The sequence below is a fragment of the Ochlerotatus camptorhynchus genome, unplaced genomic scaffold (genome assembly GCF_037179485.1).
Source record: "Ochlerotatus camptorhynchus isolate MF236.1 unplaced genomic scaffold, CSIRO-AGI_Acam_v1.1 ptg000078l, whole genome shotgun sequence".
Lineage (NCBI taxonomy): Eukaryota > Metazoa > Arthropoda > Insecta > Diptera > Culicidae > Ochlerotatus > Ochlerotatus camptorhynchus.
The window spans coordinates 668,278-687,367 of NW_027040568.1; the positions used below are offsets into that span (position 1 = coordinate 668,278).

Below are 19,090 nucleotides of genomic sequence, written 5' to 3' on the forward strand. Positions count from 1 at the left end.
TTTGTTTAATTCTGAGAAACTCCATAAAATTTATTTCAGCTTCAGAGCACTTCGTTGGGATCTGTTCATAAACTACATAGACGTAGTGTCTACGTGGTTTATGAACAGCCCCTTAAAGTTTAATTGACTTAAATAGATCAGGAAATTCCGTGGAAATTTGTGCAACTTCAAGAAACATCGCAGAAAATCAAAGAAACTCTAAAAAGTTCAGGGAGCTTTGTAGAAGTGCAACGAATTTGATAGGAATTCTGAGAACTTTGTAGAAGTCAAAGCAAACAGTTCAAGAAAGTTAAATTTCTTAGAAGTGTTGGGATTTCGTTAAGTTCAAGAATCTTCATAGAAGTTCTGACAAAATTGTAGAAGTTCAGAGAATTAAGAAATTAAGGGTCTGATTTGGGATTTTTGTTTCGCCCAGATATGTAAAAAAAATCGTAGAGAAGGTCATGGATGTTCTGAGATCTTGTTCAAATTGAGATAACTTGGAAAACATAATTATGAAATTTGGAAGTAGTTGATGGAACTTCGTAGAAATTGAGAAAAATTTCAAGAAGTAAAGCAAAGGGACAGTTCAAAAGTAACATTGGAGCAATTTTCACGCCCCTTAGGATTTTTTTAGTGGCAAATGCCAAATTTGCCGCCTACTGAGTATGGTGCTGCTTCTACTTAAAGCTTCTTCTGATTTCTCACAGGAGTTTTTTTTTTTGTATTCTTCCTGAAAGCTTCTTTTGACTTCCCTCGGAAGTTTCTTTCAATTTTTTATTTTGAAAATATGAATCAAATGTCTCGAGAATGGTCGTAAAAAAACGGTGAGAACTGGGAAACAACTAAGAATTTGATTGCATTGATATACATATCATTATTGGACGAATACTATTAACGGTGAATAGCCATGCTTGGCATACACAGTTTTGTTTACGAACTGCTCATTTGCTAATAACTTTGCACACAGTTGACGAAACATAGTTCTTTTTGAAGCAGTAGATAGAATTGAGTTTAAGCTTGTTATTGATACGTAAAAAAAGTTGATTTTAATTCTAATAATGCACTGTATTTGTTTTTTGCGTTGTAAAAACTCGCTGCACATCCCGCTGCTCGCTGTACATCTCGGAATGCTCGCTGCACATCTCGGACTTCAAGAGTAAAAAATCATTGGTGTTGATTCAAATGTTAAAATTTATCTACTTTTTGCATATCTATAGTAAGCTATGATCCTAATCTTTCAAATTTCAACAACTGAGTGAAAATGAGCAGTTGGTGTGTACAACTGTGTATGCCAAACATGTGAATAGCATTCGTAAACCAGAATCTTGAAATTTATTTGTTAGCATAATACATCAACAACATTAGAAATACATACCTTTTGACTATATTTTTTCTAAATCCTGGATCTTAAATTCCTGTGTCCATGATTTTGGATTTGTTTTAAATTCTGAATAACTAGATAATTGGTGTCTCTTCGAAAAATATCTTCAAAGTTTTCTCAAGAACTACGTTAGAATCGTACCAAAATGTCTGCAAAGTTACTAGATCCTAGTTGTACGCAATAAACTTATGATTCTCTTTGGTATTCTATCATTTTCGTGACCAGTGTTGGAAAAATATCAAAAAATCAAATCTCAACGCCCAAGATCACACTTGATTTTCGTAGACAAAAATCAACAAGCAAACTACTGCGGTTGATTTTGCAAGCTCGGAATATCAAGCTAACAAAACTCACCAAACTGTGGTGATATTGAGTTTAATGATTTTTGCTTTACACCCGAATACAACCGAAACTTCCATAACAGCTTGCAGCAGTCCTTTCGCCTCTGCCATCGGTGAAGATTAAAAAAGAGATAGCAAACTATGCTTTCTCTTTCTAAAAAACGATGTGCAATGGAATCATTTTTGTGTCGAGTCAACTCTCAGCTTGATTTTTGCACATTGTAAATAGTCTCGCAATGTCAAAGGAGCTTGTAAAGTCAATATCAAGCATGATATTTTGTTCCAATATCACGCGTGATATTGCGAGCGCATGAGAGCGGCAACATATCAATTGCTTTCGGTGTCACAGTTTTTTGCTTTATTTTATTTTTTTTTTTACTTTTAAATTTATATAAAATGGTTGATGTCTTAAAGATAAGGATTTTTTTTTCATCTAAGGTTAAACTTTTGCCTCATCTTACTCTACTAATATTTGTTGAAAGTGTTTTCCCCACCGAAGAATGCTCAACATGTGAGAGTGAATCTCTAGATGAGAGCTTATTTACGTACTTTTAAATTCTAACGTCGTTCAAGATTTGACCTACTTTACTATATTACGCCAACTAACTCGGCTCGTGGTTCCTTATCTAGTTTCTTGAGAGTTCTTGCTCCACTTGATCTAACCATCTAGCTCTCTGTGCTCCATTGCGTTGTATACCGGCCGTCTTTGAGGCAAACACCATTTTTGCGAAAGAGAGTCACTTCAGAAGTGACTGCGTGTCACCTCACCTCACAAGCCGCGCATAATGGGTCTAAGTGTGTAGAATCCTTGGGGGATCAAGCCTCCTAAATGAGTTTTCAACTTCAAATCAAACTGAACAAAATTTTTCAATGGTTGTAATTGAAAAAAAAGCATAGGCATTATATAGAAAGCTCTAAATAAACAGCTGTGAAAATGCTTAAAGAACATTACATTGAAGATATGCAATCTGTTGAAGAGTAACGCTGATAAGAAGAAGTTCGAAGAGCATACGACGGAAATGAATTACATTGCACAAAATAATTCGGAACCCTATTATTGTTTCTAATTTCAACACGCAAATAGTTACCATGACCATGTGTGTACAAAAGAACAAAATTCAACCCATGATTCGCGAACGAAACAAAACATCTTAAAGTTACATCTGCACACGAAAAACGGTATCGAAGCAAACAAAAAATACAACAGCAGAAACAACTCCCAAAATACGACAGACGGCAGGTGGAAACTTTAAAAAACAAATGATTCTCGTCTCTTTCTTCTGGAAGGCAGAAGACCATGAAGAAAAAGGCGTAAGAAGCAGTAGCACCGACTGGCCGGTCTTTCTCGGTGGTGCAATTCCGGCTCCGCTCTCCTCCATTTGGTATCCTTTCGCTCGGTGCGATCCGGCTGATGCCTCCTTTCTACTTGATATTTCAACGGCATCCGTTTTTCTCGGTTCTCAGTCGTCTTCGTAAGAAGAAACACCATGTGCATAAATTTCATCTGGATTGTAGGGCAGCAAACCTGCATTTGTTCTTCTGCAGGAAAATTGATCCCATTCCGATTATCGCCGGATTTTCTACATTACTTTGTGTTAATCTGTCGTTCGAATTGCATGGCCGCAGCAGCAGCGCTGAGTACGTTGCTGTATTTAGTAGAACGGAAATCAATCATCTGCTGTTCGGTTTCCTGTATGCAAGGATGTTTCTGCACACACGGTCCTTCCTTATGTGCGTGACGGTGCTATCACGGATAAAGCTTTTCCATCGTATCATCGCATCGGAGTGACAGTTGTTCGACCAACTGTTGCTTGGTTTTGATGTTTACTTTATTTAGATGGACGCCAGCATATAATGGAGCAAATATTTAGCATGCCATTTTGAAGGTAATCAGTTTGATTCCCGGTCCAAGCGAGGATCTTTCTGGGTTGAATTCCCTGGCCTTCAGTTTACTTCAGGTACGGATCTAGAGAACTTCGTTCAGTGTTGTCCAGCTTTCTTCTTCTGCGTAAGTTCAAAGATCCTCAAAGAGTATACAGTCAACATCCAAAACAGGTCCAGAGGACTTCGAGCTAGGGTAGTTGTGGGTCCGGTATAGGTTCAAAAGGTTTGGTAAATACGACCTGTAAATTTCAAGGCCAAATTGCCCGATATACTCCTGAGGAGTATTAAGGTTGTGTATTGCGAGTTTCGAGGACAGTTTCAAATGATTTTAGAGCAAAGATTGTCAAAGTTCAGATGTAGCAAGCTTCCAGGATGAGTGGTGCATCGAAGACAGCTTGATAAAAATAAGAATTGTATAGTACATCGAGGGCAGTGATGGAAAAGTTAGCGAAAACTCATTATGACTCGCGAACTTTTCCCTTGGTGAAGTCGTGAAAAATCGCGAACTTTTCCAACACTGATCGAGGGGTTTAAGAAGACTAAAGGCTCAAACGCAATGTGGGCGGAAGCGAAACGGAAACGGCAAGTTTGACAGTTGTCACAAATGACGTCAATATGACTAACCGAAGTCGATTTGATTCTAACTAGTTTTCAATCCGACAAGTAGGCTTATTCAGATCGGGCTTTTCCACTGGCGCTGCCGTTCCGCTTCCGCTGTCATTGCGCTTGGGCCTTAAGACGAGAAGAGTCTCCTTGACTTCCCTGGATTTTTCCTTCATTTTCTCCAGGCTTGATTTCAGAATCTAAAATGTGTTCACTGTTTTTTTTTTCACTAAACTTTATCCTGAAATCACTTTTCACTTACCCTGTAAGTCCTTACTTTCTATAATAAATTTCGACATACTATCTCTCATGATGTTTGTCAGTTAGACCTACCTGCAAAATACGAATAGTTTTATGTTTTTTAGCAATTGATTTGAAACAAGTTTATTCCCAATTTAGGAAAACGTTTGTAAATAATGCATTAACTTAAATGTTCAAGGATTTAAATTGCTCTAAAGTTTGTACATAGACTTCACTCCAATATGGCTGGGATGGAAGTAAGCATGGAAATAACAGGCAAACTTACCCTATCATAGTCCCTAAATCTAAAATATTTCTCTTAGAATGTTTATTTTAAATTTTCACTTATTTTTTTTTTGTAAATTTGTTTGTGTTCAAGACCTTTAAAATAGGGTAAATGATAGCTTCGGCATCCGTTGACTGCTTTCGGCAACCAAATTTTGAACGTTAATTTCGCTGTATTTCCCAAGTAACATTGCAAGTTTTATCACGGTTTTAAAGCATGCTACCAGTCTAAATCATAGTTTGCAGAACCTTCATAAAACCCCAATTGCTACTTGGGTTTTCTCACCAAAACACTTCGCTGCATGTATTTAAACGATTCTTTAGCCTTTCAGCTTCAGTCTGATTACATTTTTACGACTGAGCAAACCTGTTATGTCTGGTTTTATTTCAAATGAAACATACGCACCACAAAAAGTGGTTGATTTCGAGTTGCCGATAATATAACAGCTGTTTTATACGCAGCTGTACAGAATCTTGCAGAAAAGTACGGCAACAGACCTTATTCATAATTTCAGGGTGTCAAAAAAAATTAATTTAAAAAATCTGGAGCATTATTCTTAGTCTCGTGCATTTTCGAATTTTCAGACTCTTTGATTGTTATTCCCAAATCATGGATCTCGATGTTTTGTCCTGTGCCCGGGATCTTGTAAATGTTACGATGTCGAAAACTATCTTCGAACTCTTCACTGATTTCTCATGAATTCCCTAAGTATCATCTCAGAAAGAAATTCCCTTTAGTCTTTGAAACTCTTCTCAGAATTCTTCTAAAATTTTTAAAATTCCTTTGGAGTTATATTCTGGTTTCTTTCGATCCTGCAGATAATTTTACTCTGAGCTGTCTCTGAAATTTTTCACAAAATTTATTTTGATTTTTTCTTAAAAATTACGTAGAATTATCCTTGCGATTATCTTAGTATTCTTCCAAAATTAACCTCACAATTCCCTTTAGCAATCTCCTTGCAATTCCTTTGAAACGATTCCAAGAGTTCCTTAGTAACTTTTTCCCTGAATTGATTTGAAATCGTTCTCAGAAATTTCTTTGAAAACTCTTTAGGATTTTTTCAGCATTCTTTGGAATTCTATTCAAATCTGCCTTCGAATTCTCCTTACAATTCACTTGAGGTCCTCTTCGCATTTCCAATGGAATTCTCCACAATAGAACCTTGAATTTCCAGTCTTCTTCGCATTTCACGCTTATTACTTATCGCATATTAGCTTATTGCGGGCTCTCAACTTCTAGATGCTCTTCCACAGTTATTAATTGAGAGCTGCATCGAAAGCATTAGTACATTAGTTTAATTGGGGACCCATACAGAAGGCCGAATCACAAAAGGCCGAATCACAAAAGGCCGAAAGGGCCCATGCATTAATTATGTCACGCTAAATCGAGCAAAAAATTACCCCATCCCCCCTATTGTGACGTTTTTCCTATAGCTAATGCATTGCTTGTCACAAAATCTTAGACCCCCTATCCCCCTTAGAGCGTGACATAATATATGCATCAACCCAAACACAAAAGGCCGAAAATATTCGAAGGTACCACAAAAGGCCGAAATTCAGAAAGGCCGAAACCCAAAAAGGGCGAACATTTATCAAAACTGAATTTGTTGAAAACCGCATCCTAACAATCTGTTAAGACCCACCCACATTAGATCCGTTTGCGTTGCGTTGACGTAAATTTGACAACTAGACAAAAGATTTAGCTGTCACTTTGCCGCAACGCGTCAGATCTGGATCTAATGTGGGTTTCCCTTTATACCACGTTCACATTACAGCCTATATCACGTAATATAGGCTGTCTTGCAATGAGCACTCATACATAGGATTTCCAGTGAAAACTAGATGTATGAGTGCTCATTGCAAGACAGCGTATATCACGTGATATACGCTGTAATGTGAACGGGGTATTAGTCTTTCTACTCGCACAACTGACTCGGCTCGTTAAATGGTTCGCATTTACAAAAATGAAGCCAAGATGAAGTTAGATATAGATGTGTTCTCACTTGCTGACTTTTTGGGAAAACCAGTAAGTGGTAAGAGAAGGTTAAGGAAAATGAGAGATGCAATAGAGATGAACGGTTTATTTATGCATACGCAACATTCTGATTGTGTGGCGAGTTGCGCAAGCAGTTGAATGTGTGTTACTAAAACGTTTAGCAAAACGGACCAAGAGCAATATCGCTGCTTTTTTTCGATTTGAGAATACCTCCCATATTGAATTTCATCTTGAGCGAACCCATCATCGTCATCGTCGGAAAAATAAAGCTAATCACTTTCTCTCTCATTCAGCATGTGAAGCCTTTCTGCGCTTACAACTGAGTCGCCTCGTTGAATGATGATTACTTCATTAATGTAATTTTAATTTATTAAAAAAAAATTAACAAAAGGTCGAAAACACAAAAGGCCGACAAAACTCGGAAAGCGACAAAGTCTTAGACTCTCTTCTGAATATTTTGAAGTTACTCGACAAAATGGACATCTTTTTATTAACCGCGTGAAAAATAGTTCAAAAATTCTATTCAAAGTTTGGGTTTTACGATTTTGGTCAATCTTTTTTTTTCTGAAAAGGCAGTTTCCTACAGCTCAGACGTCATTTCGATTAGATGGTTTCATGGAATTTTGAGATGAAAAACTCAAATTTGTTTATTTTTTCTCTATTTGGCCTTCTTCCAAATTTGAGAATTCCTGTGTAGGATCAGATCATTCTAAACGAAGACGCTTAATAATTCAAATTGGAACCACAAAACAGAACTCACGCTACTAAAACAGCTGCACTTTATTTCAACTCTCCTTCGTTCCGACCACAAACTTTTTACGATCGGAACTGGTCTCACGTCCTCCAATGCAACTGCCTCTCAGCCAGCAGCGCCGCAACCGGACAGAACCACATCATCATCTTATCCTCAACCCTTCGCCCGGGCTCATTTCCCTACAGGCATCGATCTGCAATAATTTGGGCCCCAGCTTAGAGGAAGGAAGGTCCAGAGCCATAATTATGAGCGCGCGTGCACCTGCTGCCAAAAACGCTGCCTTCTTCTTCATCCTGTTCTCTTCCAATTTAGCAGCAGCTCTTGTCGTGGCGTCCCATCTTTTGCAGCAGTTTTTTTAATCTTGCGAATGATAGCAGGGCGAACCAGTCCTGCTTTGTTGTGTAGTCGTCATCCTCCTTCTATGCTGGTATTCTACGCACCACGATAAGCGTGGCTGGTCGAAATCGCATCATTGGTCGGCTTTTTAAACCCTTTCAGGATGTAGCTAAAGGGACGGTTCGGGGCGAAATAAAAATGTGAGGATAATTAATATCGATGATAGTATGTTCTTTTGTGAGGTTCTAAAATGTTCCACTGTTTTGCTTTCTCCTGAAGCTTCAAGCAGGATTGAAAAGTGAAACCAGAATACGATGCAAGCTGCTTCCAAATGATGGCTGCTTCTTCGTGTCTTTCCGTGACACAAGGATCTTGACAGTGAGAGCAAGAAGACGAAGATGTCCGAAAATTGGTTTATAATAAATTCTCCCTATAGGGGCCTTGAACATGAAAATTACAAATCCAATATAAGGGTGCCTCTTCTCTGCCTTGCTGCTCATCCATTATACGGCTAATTTATTCATAAGCGTGCCCCTGCATGGTTTCGAACGTTTTGCGATACGAATCTAGATATTTGATATTTTAGTAAATGGTCTAATACGCTCGATTCAACCGTTGATCGTACAGTGCGCCTTTGAGGTAGGATTTTTCTGTCATCAATGATTCTCTCAAAATTATTCCAGGATTTGCAAATCTTCAATTCAATCGTTGATTTCGTTCACTCAAAAATATATTAAATGCTACTGTTTTGGAACCAATCAGAAAAGTACCATCATATTTCGTTTACAAAAATTTCCAAGGGAAGATAAAAGCTTATTTCAATTTAACTTTTTCTCACAGATCGGTTTAGATAGGAAATCCTTTTCCCCTTATGTTCGGGAGGTTCCGAACACCCTCGATTGAATTGCGAGCGTCGGTTATTTATTGAGTCATGCAAAATGCTGGTATGTATTTAAAAGGGAAAGAGGATAAAGCAACATAGTTCTTAAGGAGATCCCGCCGATGAGGGCGGTTAATTGGGTTAGTAGTGTCTGTTGGATGCATTGGTTGGATTGTTTCAAAACTAGGACTTCCCTCACGTTTTCGTTTTGTTTATTTTAATCGTCTCAGGTTATAAGTTTTTGTCCGAATGGTCGATTGGATCTAACATTACTTGTATGGTTAAATTATTAATATTAGTTGGTATATGTGAGTCTAGTTACAGTAATTTAGTACTGATTCGGTCACACTTTCACTTCTGTTCTGCGCAAATAGGCTACGAGGGTGGGGGGGGGGGGGGGGGGTTTGTGGTGTCAAAAATAGTCTACTTCATTTATGGATGGTCCCTTATTGCTGAAATAATTTTCTTATGGGTATTTCACGCATTTTTCTTAAATCTTGGACAGAGTTAGAATAGTTTGAAATGTTTCTTATTTGACTACCATTTTTCAAATTCCAATTTCTTGAACCCCGAAGAGCTGTAATTTTTTTCTTGTCTAGTCAAAACATTAGTATAAACCAATAGAAGGTTTAAAATTTACTAAACTCTATCCACAGCGAAAAAAGTAAAAAAATCCCAAATCTCATTAAAAAAAACTACCAAAATTTATGGTCAACGGATAACATCTGTTAGATGCAAGGACTTCCGGTTTTAAAAATACCTTCTAAAACACTACAATTTGTAGCAGAGTCAGTTCGATTAGTGATCTTTGCCGTCGCCGTTGAAATATTAATTTAAATAAAACTGACATTGTGTTTTGCATATCCAAATGCAAGTCCGAAGCCCACTATGGGCGAGATTGAAAATTTCGTGAAATCACTGGATACGAATCCCGTTGACATGGACACCACATATCGAATTACGGAGGAGAAGGCGATCTTCATCAAATGTAAATCGGAAGCAAGTTTGCATAACCCGAAATTAACTTTCCATTATGTACTACCTTCCATCCACCAGAGGTACTAGATAATGATCTTATGTTGATACTGGAAAAATACGGGAAACTGAAGCGTGGGCCTCGACATTTACATAGATGTACGAGGTGTTGAAAATTTTACTCAACTGGAATAATTTACAAGATAATATCTGAGCAGTCATCAATATTGAGAGAATATGTGAAATAATTTAAATTTATTGTACAATCCAAGATCTTTAGAATAATGCTTAACTGAAGTCTTTGATCAGCTGGAGATCATATGAATACTTTCTGGTTAGCCTGCCGTCTTGGAGGATTATCTGTGACATTTGTATTTTTCAATGGGACCTCCCTTACCTCAGTCGGTAAAGGCGTAGTTACAAAGCAAGACCATGCTGGAGGTGACTGGGTTCGATTCCCGGTCTGGTCTAGGAATTTTTCGGGTTGGAAAATTTCCCGACTTCCCTTGGCATAGATTATGATTCTACTTGCCACACAATTATACGAATGCAAAAATGGTACAGGCATCGAAAGCTCTCAATTAATAACTGTGGAAGTGCATCTAGAACACTAAGCTGAGAGCACGCAATAAGCTAATATGCGATAAGCAATAAGCTTTAAATGCAAGAAATAAGAAGAAGTTGTATTTTTGAATAGTTGCAGATCTTCAGAAACATTCTTGATCAACCTGAAGTGTTCCCATTCACAATGCTGGAATTCTCTATGGCTCTTCTTTCATCGAACAACTCCTCACCGGGAAGCGATATGATTAAATTCAATCTTCTGAAAAATCTCCCAGATATCGCTAAAAGACGCTTGCTAGACTTATTCAATTCCTTACTAGAAAACAACATTATACCGCCTGAATGGAGACAGGTCAAAGTAATAGCCATTCGAAAACCTGGCAAACCAGCGTCTGACTCATACCGTCCGATTGCGATGCTTTCGTGCATTAGGAAATTGTTGGAGAAAATGATCCTTCTGAGACTCGATCAGTGGGTCGAAACAAATAACTTGCTATCAAATACACAGTTTGGGTTCCGCAAGAGCAAAGGAACAAACGATTGTCTAGCGCTGCTTTTCACAGATATTCAACTGGCCTCTGCGCACTAGCGCAATTGGCTTCAGTATTTTTGGACATTAAGGGGGCTTTTGATTCAGTTTCCATTGAAATCCTGTTAGAAAATATGTACAGATGTGAACTTTCTGGAATTTTAAATAATTTCTTGTACAATTTGTTGTCAGAAAAGCAAATGAACTTTTCCCTTGGACAACTGACAACTTCCAGAATTAGCTACATGGGCCTGTCCGATTGCAAACTGTTAGTAGAGGAGAAGAATGCAGCACGGGCGAGAATGCTGCAACACCGCACGAGATTGAATGTGGAGCGATACAGACAAGCGCGGAACAGACAAAACTCGGTTTTCCGAAGGAAGAAGCGTCAGCAGGAAGATCGAGATCGCGAGGCGATGGAAAATCTGTACCGCGTAAACGACACACGGAAGTTCTACGAGAAGCTAAATAGTTCGCGCAAAGGCTACGTGCCGCAAGCCGATATGTGCAAGGACTTGGACGGTAACCTTCTCACGAACGAGTGTGAGGTGATTGAGAGGTGGAAGCAGTATTATGACGAGCACCTCAACGGTGAAGCAGCAGAAAACGAAGGTGGCACGGCAACAGACCTTGGAGCACGCGCAGAAGACGACAGGCTACCGGCCCCTGATCTTCAAGAAGTTGAGGAGGAGATCGGTCGGCTGAAGAACAACAAAGCAACTGGTGTAGATCAACTACCAAGTGAGCTATTGAAATACGGTGGTGAAGCACTGGCTAGAGCGCTGCACTGGGTAATTGCCAAGATTTGGGAGGAGGAGATATTACCGGAGGAGTGGATGGAAGGTGTCGTATGCCCAATCTACAAAAAGGGCGACAAGTTGGATTGCTGCAACTACCGCGCGATCACACTGCTGAGCGCCGCCTACAAGGTACTCTCCCAAATTCTATGCCGCCGTCTGTCACCATATGCAAGAGAGTTCGTGGGGCAATACCAGGCGGGATTCATGGGTGCCCGCGCTACCACGGACCAAATTTTCGCGATTCGGCAGGTTCTGCAGAAATGCCGCGAATACAACGTGCCCACACATCATTTGTTCATCGATTTCAAATCCGCATACGACACAATCGATCGAGATCAGCTATGGCAGATTATGCACGAGTACGGATTTCCGGATAAACTGACGCGATTGGTCAAGGCGACGATGGATCGAGTGACGTGCGTTGTTCGAGTATCGGGGACACTCTCGAGTCCCTTTGAATCTCGAAGGGGGTTACGGCAGGGTGATGGACTTTCGTGTCTGCTGTTGAACATCGCGTTAGAAGGTGTGATCAGAAGAGCTGGGATAGACACGAGTGGCACGATATTCAGGAAGTCCATCCAGCTCCTTGGTTTCGCCGATGACATTGACATTATGGCACGGAACTTTGAGATGATGGCGGAAACGTACATCAGACTGAAGGCTGAAGCTAGACGGATTGGACTTGCCATCAACGCATCAAAGACAAAATATATGAAAGCAAGAGGTTCTAGGGAAGACAATGTTAGCCTCCCACCCCGAGTTCAGATTGACGGTGACGAAATCGAGGTGGTCGATGAGTTCGTGTATTTGGGCTCACTGGTGACCGCCGAAAATGATACCAGCAGAGAAATTCAAAGACGCATTATGGCAGGGAATCGTGCCTACTTTGGACTCCGGAGGACGCTCCGGTCGAATAAAATTCGCCGCCGCACGAAGTTGACTGTCTACAAGACGCTGATTAGACCGGTGGTCCTTTACGGCCACGAGACCTGGACTATGCTCGTGGAGGACCAACGCGCCCTTGGTGTTTTCGAACGGAAGATGTTGCGTACCATCTACGGTGGAGTGCAGATGGATGACGGAACGTGGAGGAGGCGAATGAACCACGAATTGCACCAGCTGCTGGGAGAACCATCCATCGTCCACATTGCAAAAATTGGGCGACTACGGTGGGCTGGGCACGTCGTAAGAATGCCGCACGACGACCCAGTGAAAATGGTTCTAGAAAGCGACCCAACAGGAACAAGAAGAAGAGGCGCGCAGCGGGCAAGGTGGATCGACCAAGTAGAAGGTGACCTGCGGACCCTTCGCAGACTACGAGGCTGGCGAACTGTGGCCATGGATCGAGTAGAGTGGAGACGACTTCTTCGGACAGCAGAGGACAACAAGGCCTTAGCCTGATTGAGTGAGTGAGTGAGCCTGTCCCAAGGCTCATGTCTCAGCCCTCTTCTTTATAACTTTTATGTCAAATATATCGACAACTGTTTGGCAGAACAATGCACGCTTAGACAACTTGCAGATGACGGTGTGGTTTCCGTAAGAGGTCCACATGCCGTGGACTTGCAAGGACCATTGCAAAGTTCCTTAGATAACTTGTCTTCTTGGGATCTAGGGATCGAATTCTCGCCGCAGAAAACTGAACTGGTAGTGTTTACTTGAAAGCGGTACCTAGCCCAAATGCAGCTTAATACTTTGGGCAGAAACATTACTCAATCATTGTCTTTCAAGTACCTTGGGGTCTGGTTTGATTCAAAGTGCACTTGGAATACCCATATTACGTATATGAAGCAAAAATGTCAACAGAGGATCAACTTTCTCCGTTCAATTTGCGGCACATGGTCGGGGGCTCATCCGGGAGACCTCATAACGCTTTACAAAACAACAATTCTCTCTGTTCTAGAGTACGGCTCTTTTTGCTTTCTCTGGGCAAGAAAATGTCGCCTAATAAAATTGAAACGAATTCAATATCGTTGTCTGCGTATTGCTATTGGCTGTATGTACTCAACGCATAACATGAGTCTCGAGGTTCTGGCAGGAGTAACACCCCTCCAGAACCGTTTCTGGGAGCTCTCTCTCAGGATACTAATCAAATGCGGAGTGACAAACACACTTATAATTGCAAATTTTGAAGAAATTTTTAAGCTGAACACACAATCTCGATTTATGAGAATCTACCACCACTACGTATCCTCGGATATGTGTCTTCCTTGTTATACTCCAGACCGTGCTCACTTCATCAATCGCAGTTCCTCAATTGAATATGATCTGTCCATGAAACAAGTGATTCATGGGATTCCAGATCAACTTCGAACTATTGTTATCCCACGTATTTTTACTGAAAAGTACCAACACGTCAATTGCGTGAAAAGATATTTTACAGACGGGTCACGTCTCAATGGATCCACTGGCTTCGGTGTCTTCAATGAAAACTCTAGCGCCTTCCGCAAACTTCAGGAACCTTGTTCCGTTTATGTTGCTGAGCTGGCAGCAATCAACTTCGCATTGGGGATGATTTCCAACATGCCCGCAGACCATTACTTCATCTTCTCGGATACTCTCAGTTCGATCGAGGCTATTCGGTCGATGAAACAAGTTAGACACTGCGTCAGAGTACCCTTTCGAGTTGGCAAACCGATTGGGACACTGGAAATCTTGGACGGTGGTTACATTCAATTATTCCTAATGTTTCTTCAAGAGCGTGGTTTAAAGGCTTGGGCTTAAGTCGTGACTTCATTCGCGTGATGAGTAGACTTATGTCCAACCACTACTCGCTAGCTGCGCATCTCAATAGAATAAACCTCGTGGACAGCAACATCTGTCGGTGTGGAAGCGGTTACGACGACATCGATCACGCAGTTTAGCAATGTACGGATAATGACGCCGCCAGAGAGCGACTTTTGAATACTCTCGAGGCCCAAGGAAGACAACCCTATATCCCTATCAGAGACGTATTGGGTACCCGCGATCTCTGCTATATGCAGTCGAATGTCTATTATAAGAATTTATTTCGTTTGTCTTTTGTCTCTCTTTATTAGTTTTTGTTTGTCTTGTCCCCCGTCTCGACGAGTCTCATCCACTGTCTTTCTATCAGCATATTGGGGAACTAATTAGATTTTCTGAGCTATTTATTAGTACTTCATACCTTGTCCCGACTAGAACTGATTGCCAGTCACAAAGTAATGCTCCCCGAGTTGAACATAAAATGCATTAGCATTGCAATGCATTTATCTCCTTTCTGCAGGATTTTCCATTGTTTAGGACTCTATTGTTATGTGCTAAAAAAAAATACAAATCGATCTAAACTTGTCATCCTTTTTTGTCCACAGATATCCCTTCAACGATTCGGAGCACGCGTCTCTGTTTGCGAAGATCAGCCGCGGTCAGTTCACCGTGCCGGATTGCCTATCATCGAAGGCACGATGCATGATTCGTGCCTTGCTGCGACGGGAACCGGAGGAACGAATAGCCTCGGAGGACGTTCTGTACCATCCGTGGTTGCAACACGACGACACACGGGATCAGTTGACCTACGTGAGCCGCTCGAACCCAACCGCCCATTTGGACGATCAGTGCGTACCGGAGTGGATCGATCCGAGCGAAGAGGATGTGCACAGTGGTCCGAATTGTTCCGGAATGGATGGCGGAACTAGCAGTAGCGGTGGTGGTCGCTACGACGACACCGAGATGGTCTAGGCTGTGATGATGATGATGATGATGATGGGCAGGCAAAAGACCAGATAGAAGATTAAGGCAAAATAGTCTTTTCGAGGTCGCACGCACTTGTTTTAAGAACGCAATTACGTTATCTAATATTTCAATTGTTTTTTTTCCTTCTGCTTTTTTGGCACAGAAGTTCTTAGTTCATTAAGTTTTGCGATAAGAAGTACATATTGATTTTATTTATTGTTTTTAGAAAATGCCAGAAAAAGGGAAGCTCGCGTTCATCCTCGCGAATTATTTTTATTTGCAGAGTGGAATTCTGAAACAAAGAAAAGCCACTGGTCAGCTAGTGATAGCCGGTGAGCATGATCTCAGCTGGTTTCGAGAAAATGAAGATTTTTGTTTTCCTTTTCGTCCACTGTATCATCGTACAAATATTGTGACCATTTGCGACTCGACGAATTCGTTTTCTGTTAAAATTAAATCGCTTTAGTTTTCTTTCACTTATTAATCGAAGTGGTTCTGTTATTTTCTCTGTGATATTTGTTTTCCATACTGAATTTTGAAACAAAATTACCATGAAACACATTACAGGGACCAATAGCACAGCCCCTGATGGTCTGAAGTTGAAACGAATTCCAAAAAAAAAAAAAAAACGTATCCATCGAGCCACATTTCAAGCTGAACATGGCATTAGGTCCTAAGTAATATTGACACATTTTCTCCGCCGACTTTTTTGTTTGTATCCCCACGGCCATGTACATACATTCCTAGGTATTTTCAGCACACAGCTCGATAAAAGAAGCTTTTATCAAGCATCTAATACGAAAAACACAACAAGAAACGGTTTTGTGCTCAAGTTATTAACTAAAGAGAAAGCCGACAAAGAGAATCGATCAATGTTACTTAGGACCTAGTGCAATGTTTAGCTTGATTCGATATTTTCTTACATTCTTCTCTTTAGTGCAATTCTTTACCTTCACGCTATTACTCTTGGTACTAACGAAATTGTACTTCTTGTTCATCTGTTTTCTTTTCTTTGTTAACGATTAAACTGCGCAGTGTACGGAATTCAGTAAACTTAATAACTTATTTAAAGTAACAACTTGTAGAAAATAACACAACAGACTGAAATCTTCAAAACGTTTTTAAGTTTTAAAGGTAGCGACGTTTTTTATGAGAGATAAAATAACACAAACGTAATCACACTTCCTACACAAACACAAGTCAGCGATTGGTGGATTAAAGTTAGCCCCCGTGGAGAATTGAACAACTATGAAAGTGATGATTATGTCAAAACTTTTAATTGGAAGGTAATACGAATGCAAACTTAAAATACTTTTATTTTGCAAATGTAGCCATTTTTTTTTTTATTTGGTTACTCCTACGGAGGTAGAACAGTTGAAATATGTGTACCTATGCAACAAAAAATCTGAAACGGATTTTTTTATATATGTATGTCTATTGAGTAGCCCTTGAGTTGTCTACCAACGTAGCAATAACCAGCTTTCATTAAACTAATTTGTTCGCAAAATGCATGCATTTCACGATTGCACTCATATCCTACCTCCCCGTATTTCTTTTTAAAATCATCATCACTTTCATAGTTCTATTCTCCATGGAAGCTAACTTTGATTCACCAATTACAAATTCACTACGCAGATTTGACTCTTCCCTGGTTTTTTGTTGTTCATTGGAAAATAATAAACGTTTTAATGAAAAAGCAGCAAAATGATAAATTTGTGATACCTAAACGCGTCTCGTTCTTGGCCCCAATCTAATGAAAGCTGTACATAATGGTTACTACCGGAAGGAGTTGCGAAATCTCTTTGGGCTGCCTTCCTTGGATATAGTTTATCATTTTCTTTTACTAAAATTAACTTGTGATTGAACAAAGAGAATTATTTTTAAAGTTATATTTCCAGATTTTTTTATTTCCTATAATAATAGCGAGCCAATCAAATCTTCCGTTTGAAATCCTGAATTCTTCCTAAATAAGTAGATTTAGTTAGATTTTTATTGAATAGAGGTATACAACTTACTGCAAATCAACTACCACAATGTTAAGACGGAAAGTTTTGAATGGTAGGTAGGTGCATGGTCGTTAATAAGTTGAAGTGAATGATAAGGTGATTCTTAGATAGATAGAACATACACACAAAATTAATTAACGTAATTACCAATTGTGGATGTGAACGAAAATGAGAATAAATTTAATTCGTTAACAGAATGGCTCAGATTTCTTGAGCAGAAGTATCCGAAATTCCTTACGCGTTCTTTGTTACGTATATTCCCAGCTTTGTTCACGTCCTTCACCGTTGGATCGAAAAAAAAAATCCTATAGTGATCATGCTTTGTTTTCACAGATTTTTGCTTGAAAAGAAAGTGTACAAAATTTAAAATTCAACCAAGCAGTTTTAGGACGATATTTTACAATAGATATAAAAAATGAGATTTTTTTTAGATTAAATCTCTGTTTTCCATGTAATGCGGGTAGATCACTTTTTTGTGGTACGTTACGGTGTAAAAAATAATCATAATCCTGACTACTTCAAACTAGGAAAAATTGGCGGATATAGGCATTGCGCGAAATTTTGGTACTTCATTAAATTTTGCTAACATCATTATTTCCCATTGTTTTTTCATCCATTTCCACCTCTTTAACTCTTTCCCGTTCATGGTTACTTTGGAACACCATGGCTTTTTTAGATTGAATGCAGGACTGGTAGTGGTCAATGCCGTCAAAAATAGTGATTTTAGTGACCATGTTAAAGAAATAAGTGACCAAACGACTTCTAGTTTTAAAAACAGTGCAAGTTTTTCCTTTAATTTTTCAAATTTTAATTTCTTTATAAACGAGTTGATTTGACATTATATAGGGGAAAAGTTGGCTTCGGCAATACCTTAACCTATCAAAGGTAACTATCTTTCAAAGGTATTATTAATTTTTCAGTCGCGTATCATCCATGTGCTACACTTTGATTGTATTAAGGTTTTATTTATTAAGTTTCATTAGGAATGTTTTATTGTATTTTATGATGTACGATATCGATTTTGAACGAGTGAGCAAACTTTCGGATAGGTATGGAGTACAAAAGCATTACTTTCGGTAGAATATGACTTTTGATCGATCCAGGCTCAAACACATGTTTGAGCCTTGCTGGGAAAAGATATTAAGATCTATCCCAAGCCATTATTGTAGAAAATCGTATCAGCTAGAACTCAGGTGTAACGGCACGGTAATAAGTAAATTTAAATTTGACGTATGGTTGATCCGGTTTGAAAAAAACATTGTTAACTGCTTTCGGGGGCGTCGTTTTATTTGAATAGCTTTTTACCCGGGCTTGATATATTATCAGTCGTTGTGTGATGTACATGGCTCGGTGAATATAGAGCAACCGTTTTTGCTTACTGAGCACCCATGCCCCTTTACATTACTTATTTGATAGGGTCACGTCGTTTGCTTAAACAATGCTTAAAAAGCAAATCACAACATTGAACGTCACGTGAAAGTGGAATTTAATCAAGGCCTAAATACTTTTTCGTAGCTTTTAGTTTTCGGATTTTAAAGATTGTTTGTTGCAGTGGCTTGCTTACTGAGCAGAAAAACGCGGTCCCAGGCCCTTTTATATTAAGTAGATTTATAGTCAAATCGCTTTTGTATTGTGTATTTTGCAAAACTTTTCATTGTCGTCGGTACCGGGTTTGAATGGTTACAACAACTTCAGTAACGGTATGATGTGATATGAGGGGCTCGGTGGCCTTAGAGCAACCGTTTTTGTTTACTGAGCAGAACATCATCAGTCTAATCTCAGGCCCATCCACATTCAAGATTCGTCAATCGATTTATTTGATAACGTAACTACATTGTAATAACAGC

General features: G+C 39.5%; 1 protein-coding gene across 1 annotated transcript in view; it reads left to right on the top strand.

The window, feature by feature from the left end:
- Nucleotides 1-17,440, top strand: part of LOC135697852 (tribbles homolog 2-like) — a 129,087-nt gene extending 111,647 nt beyond the window's left edge. The window contains exon 6 of the mRNA XM_065217712.1: nucleotides 14,877-17,440. Coding sequence (XP_065073784.1) covers nucleotides 14,877-15,243 — 367 coding nt within the window. The 3' untranslated portion in view covers nucleotides 15,244-17,440. The remainder of the gene's footprint in view (nucleotides 1-14,876) is intronic.
- Nucleotides 17,441-19,090: the final 1,650 nt, after the last annotated feature.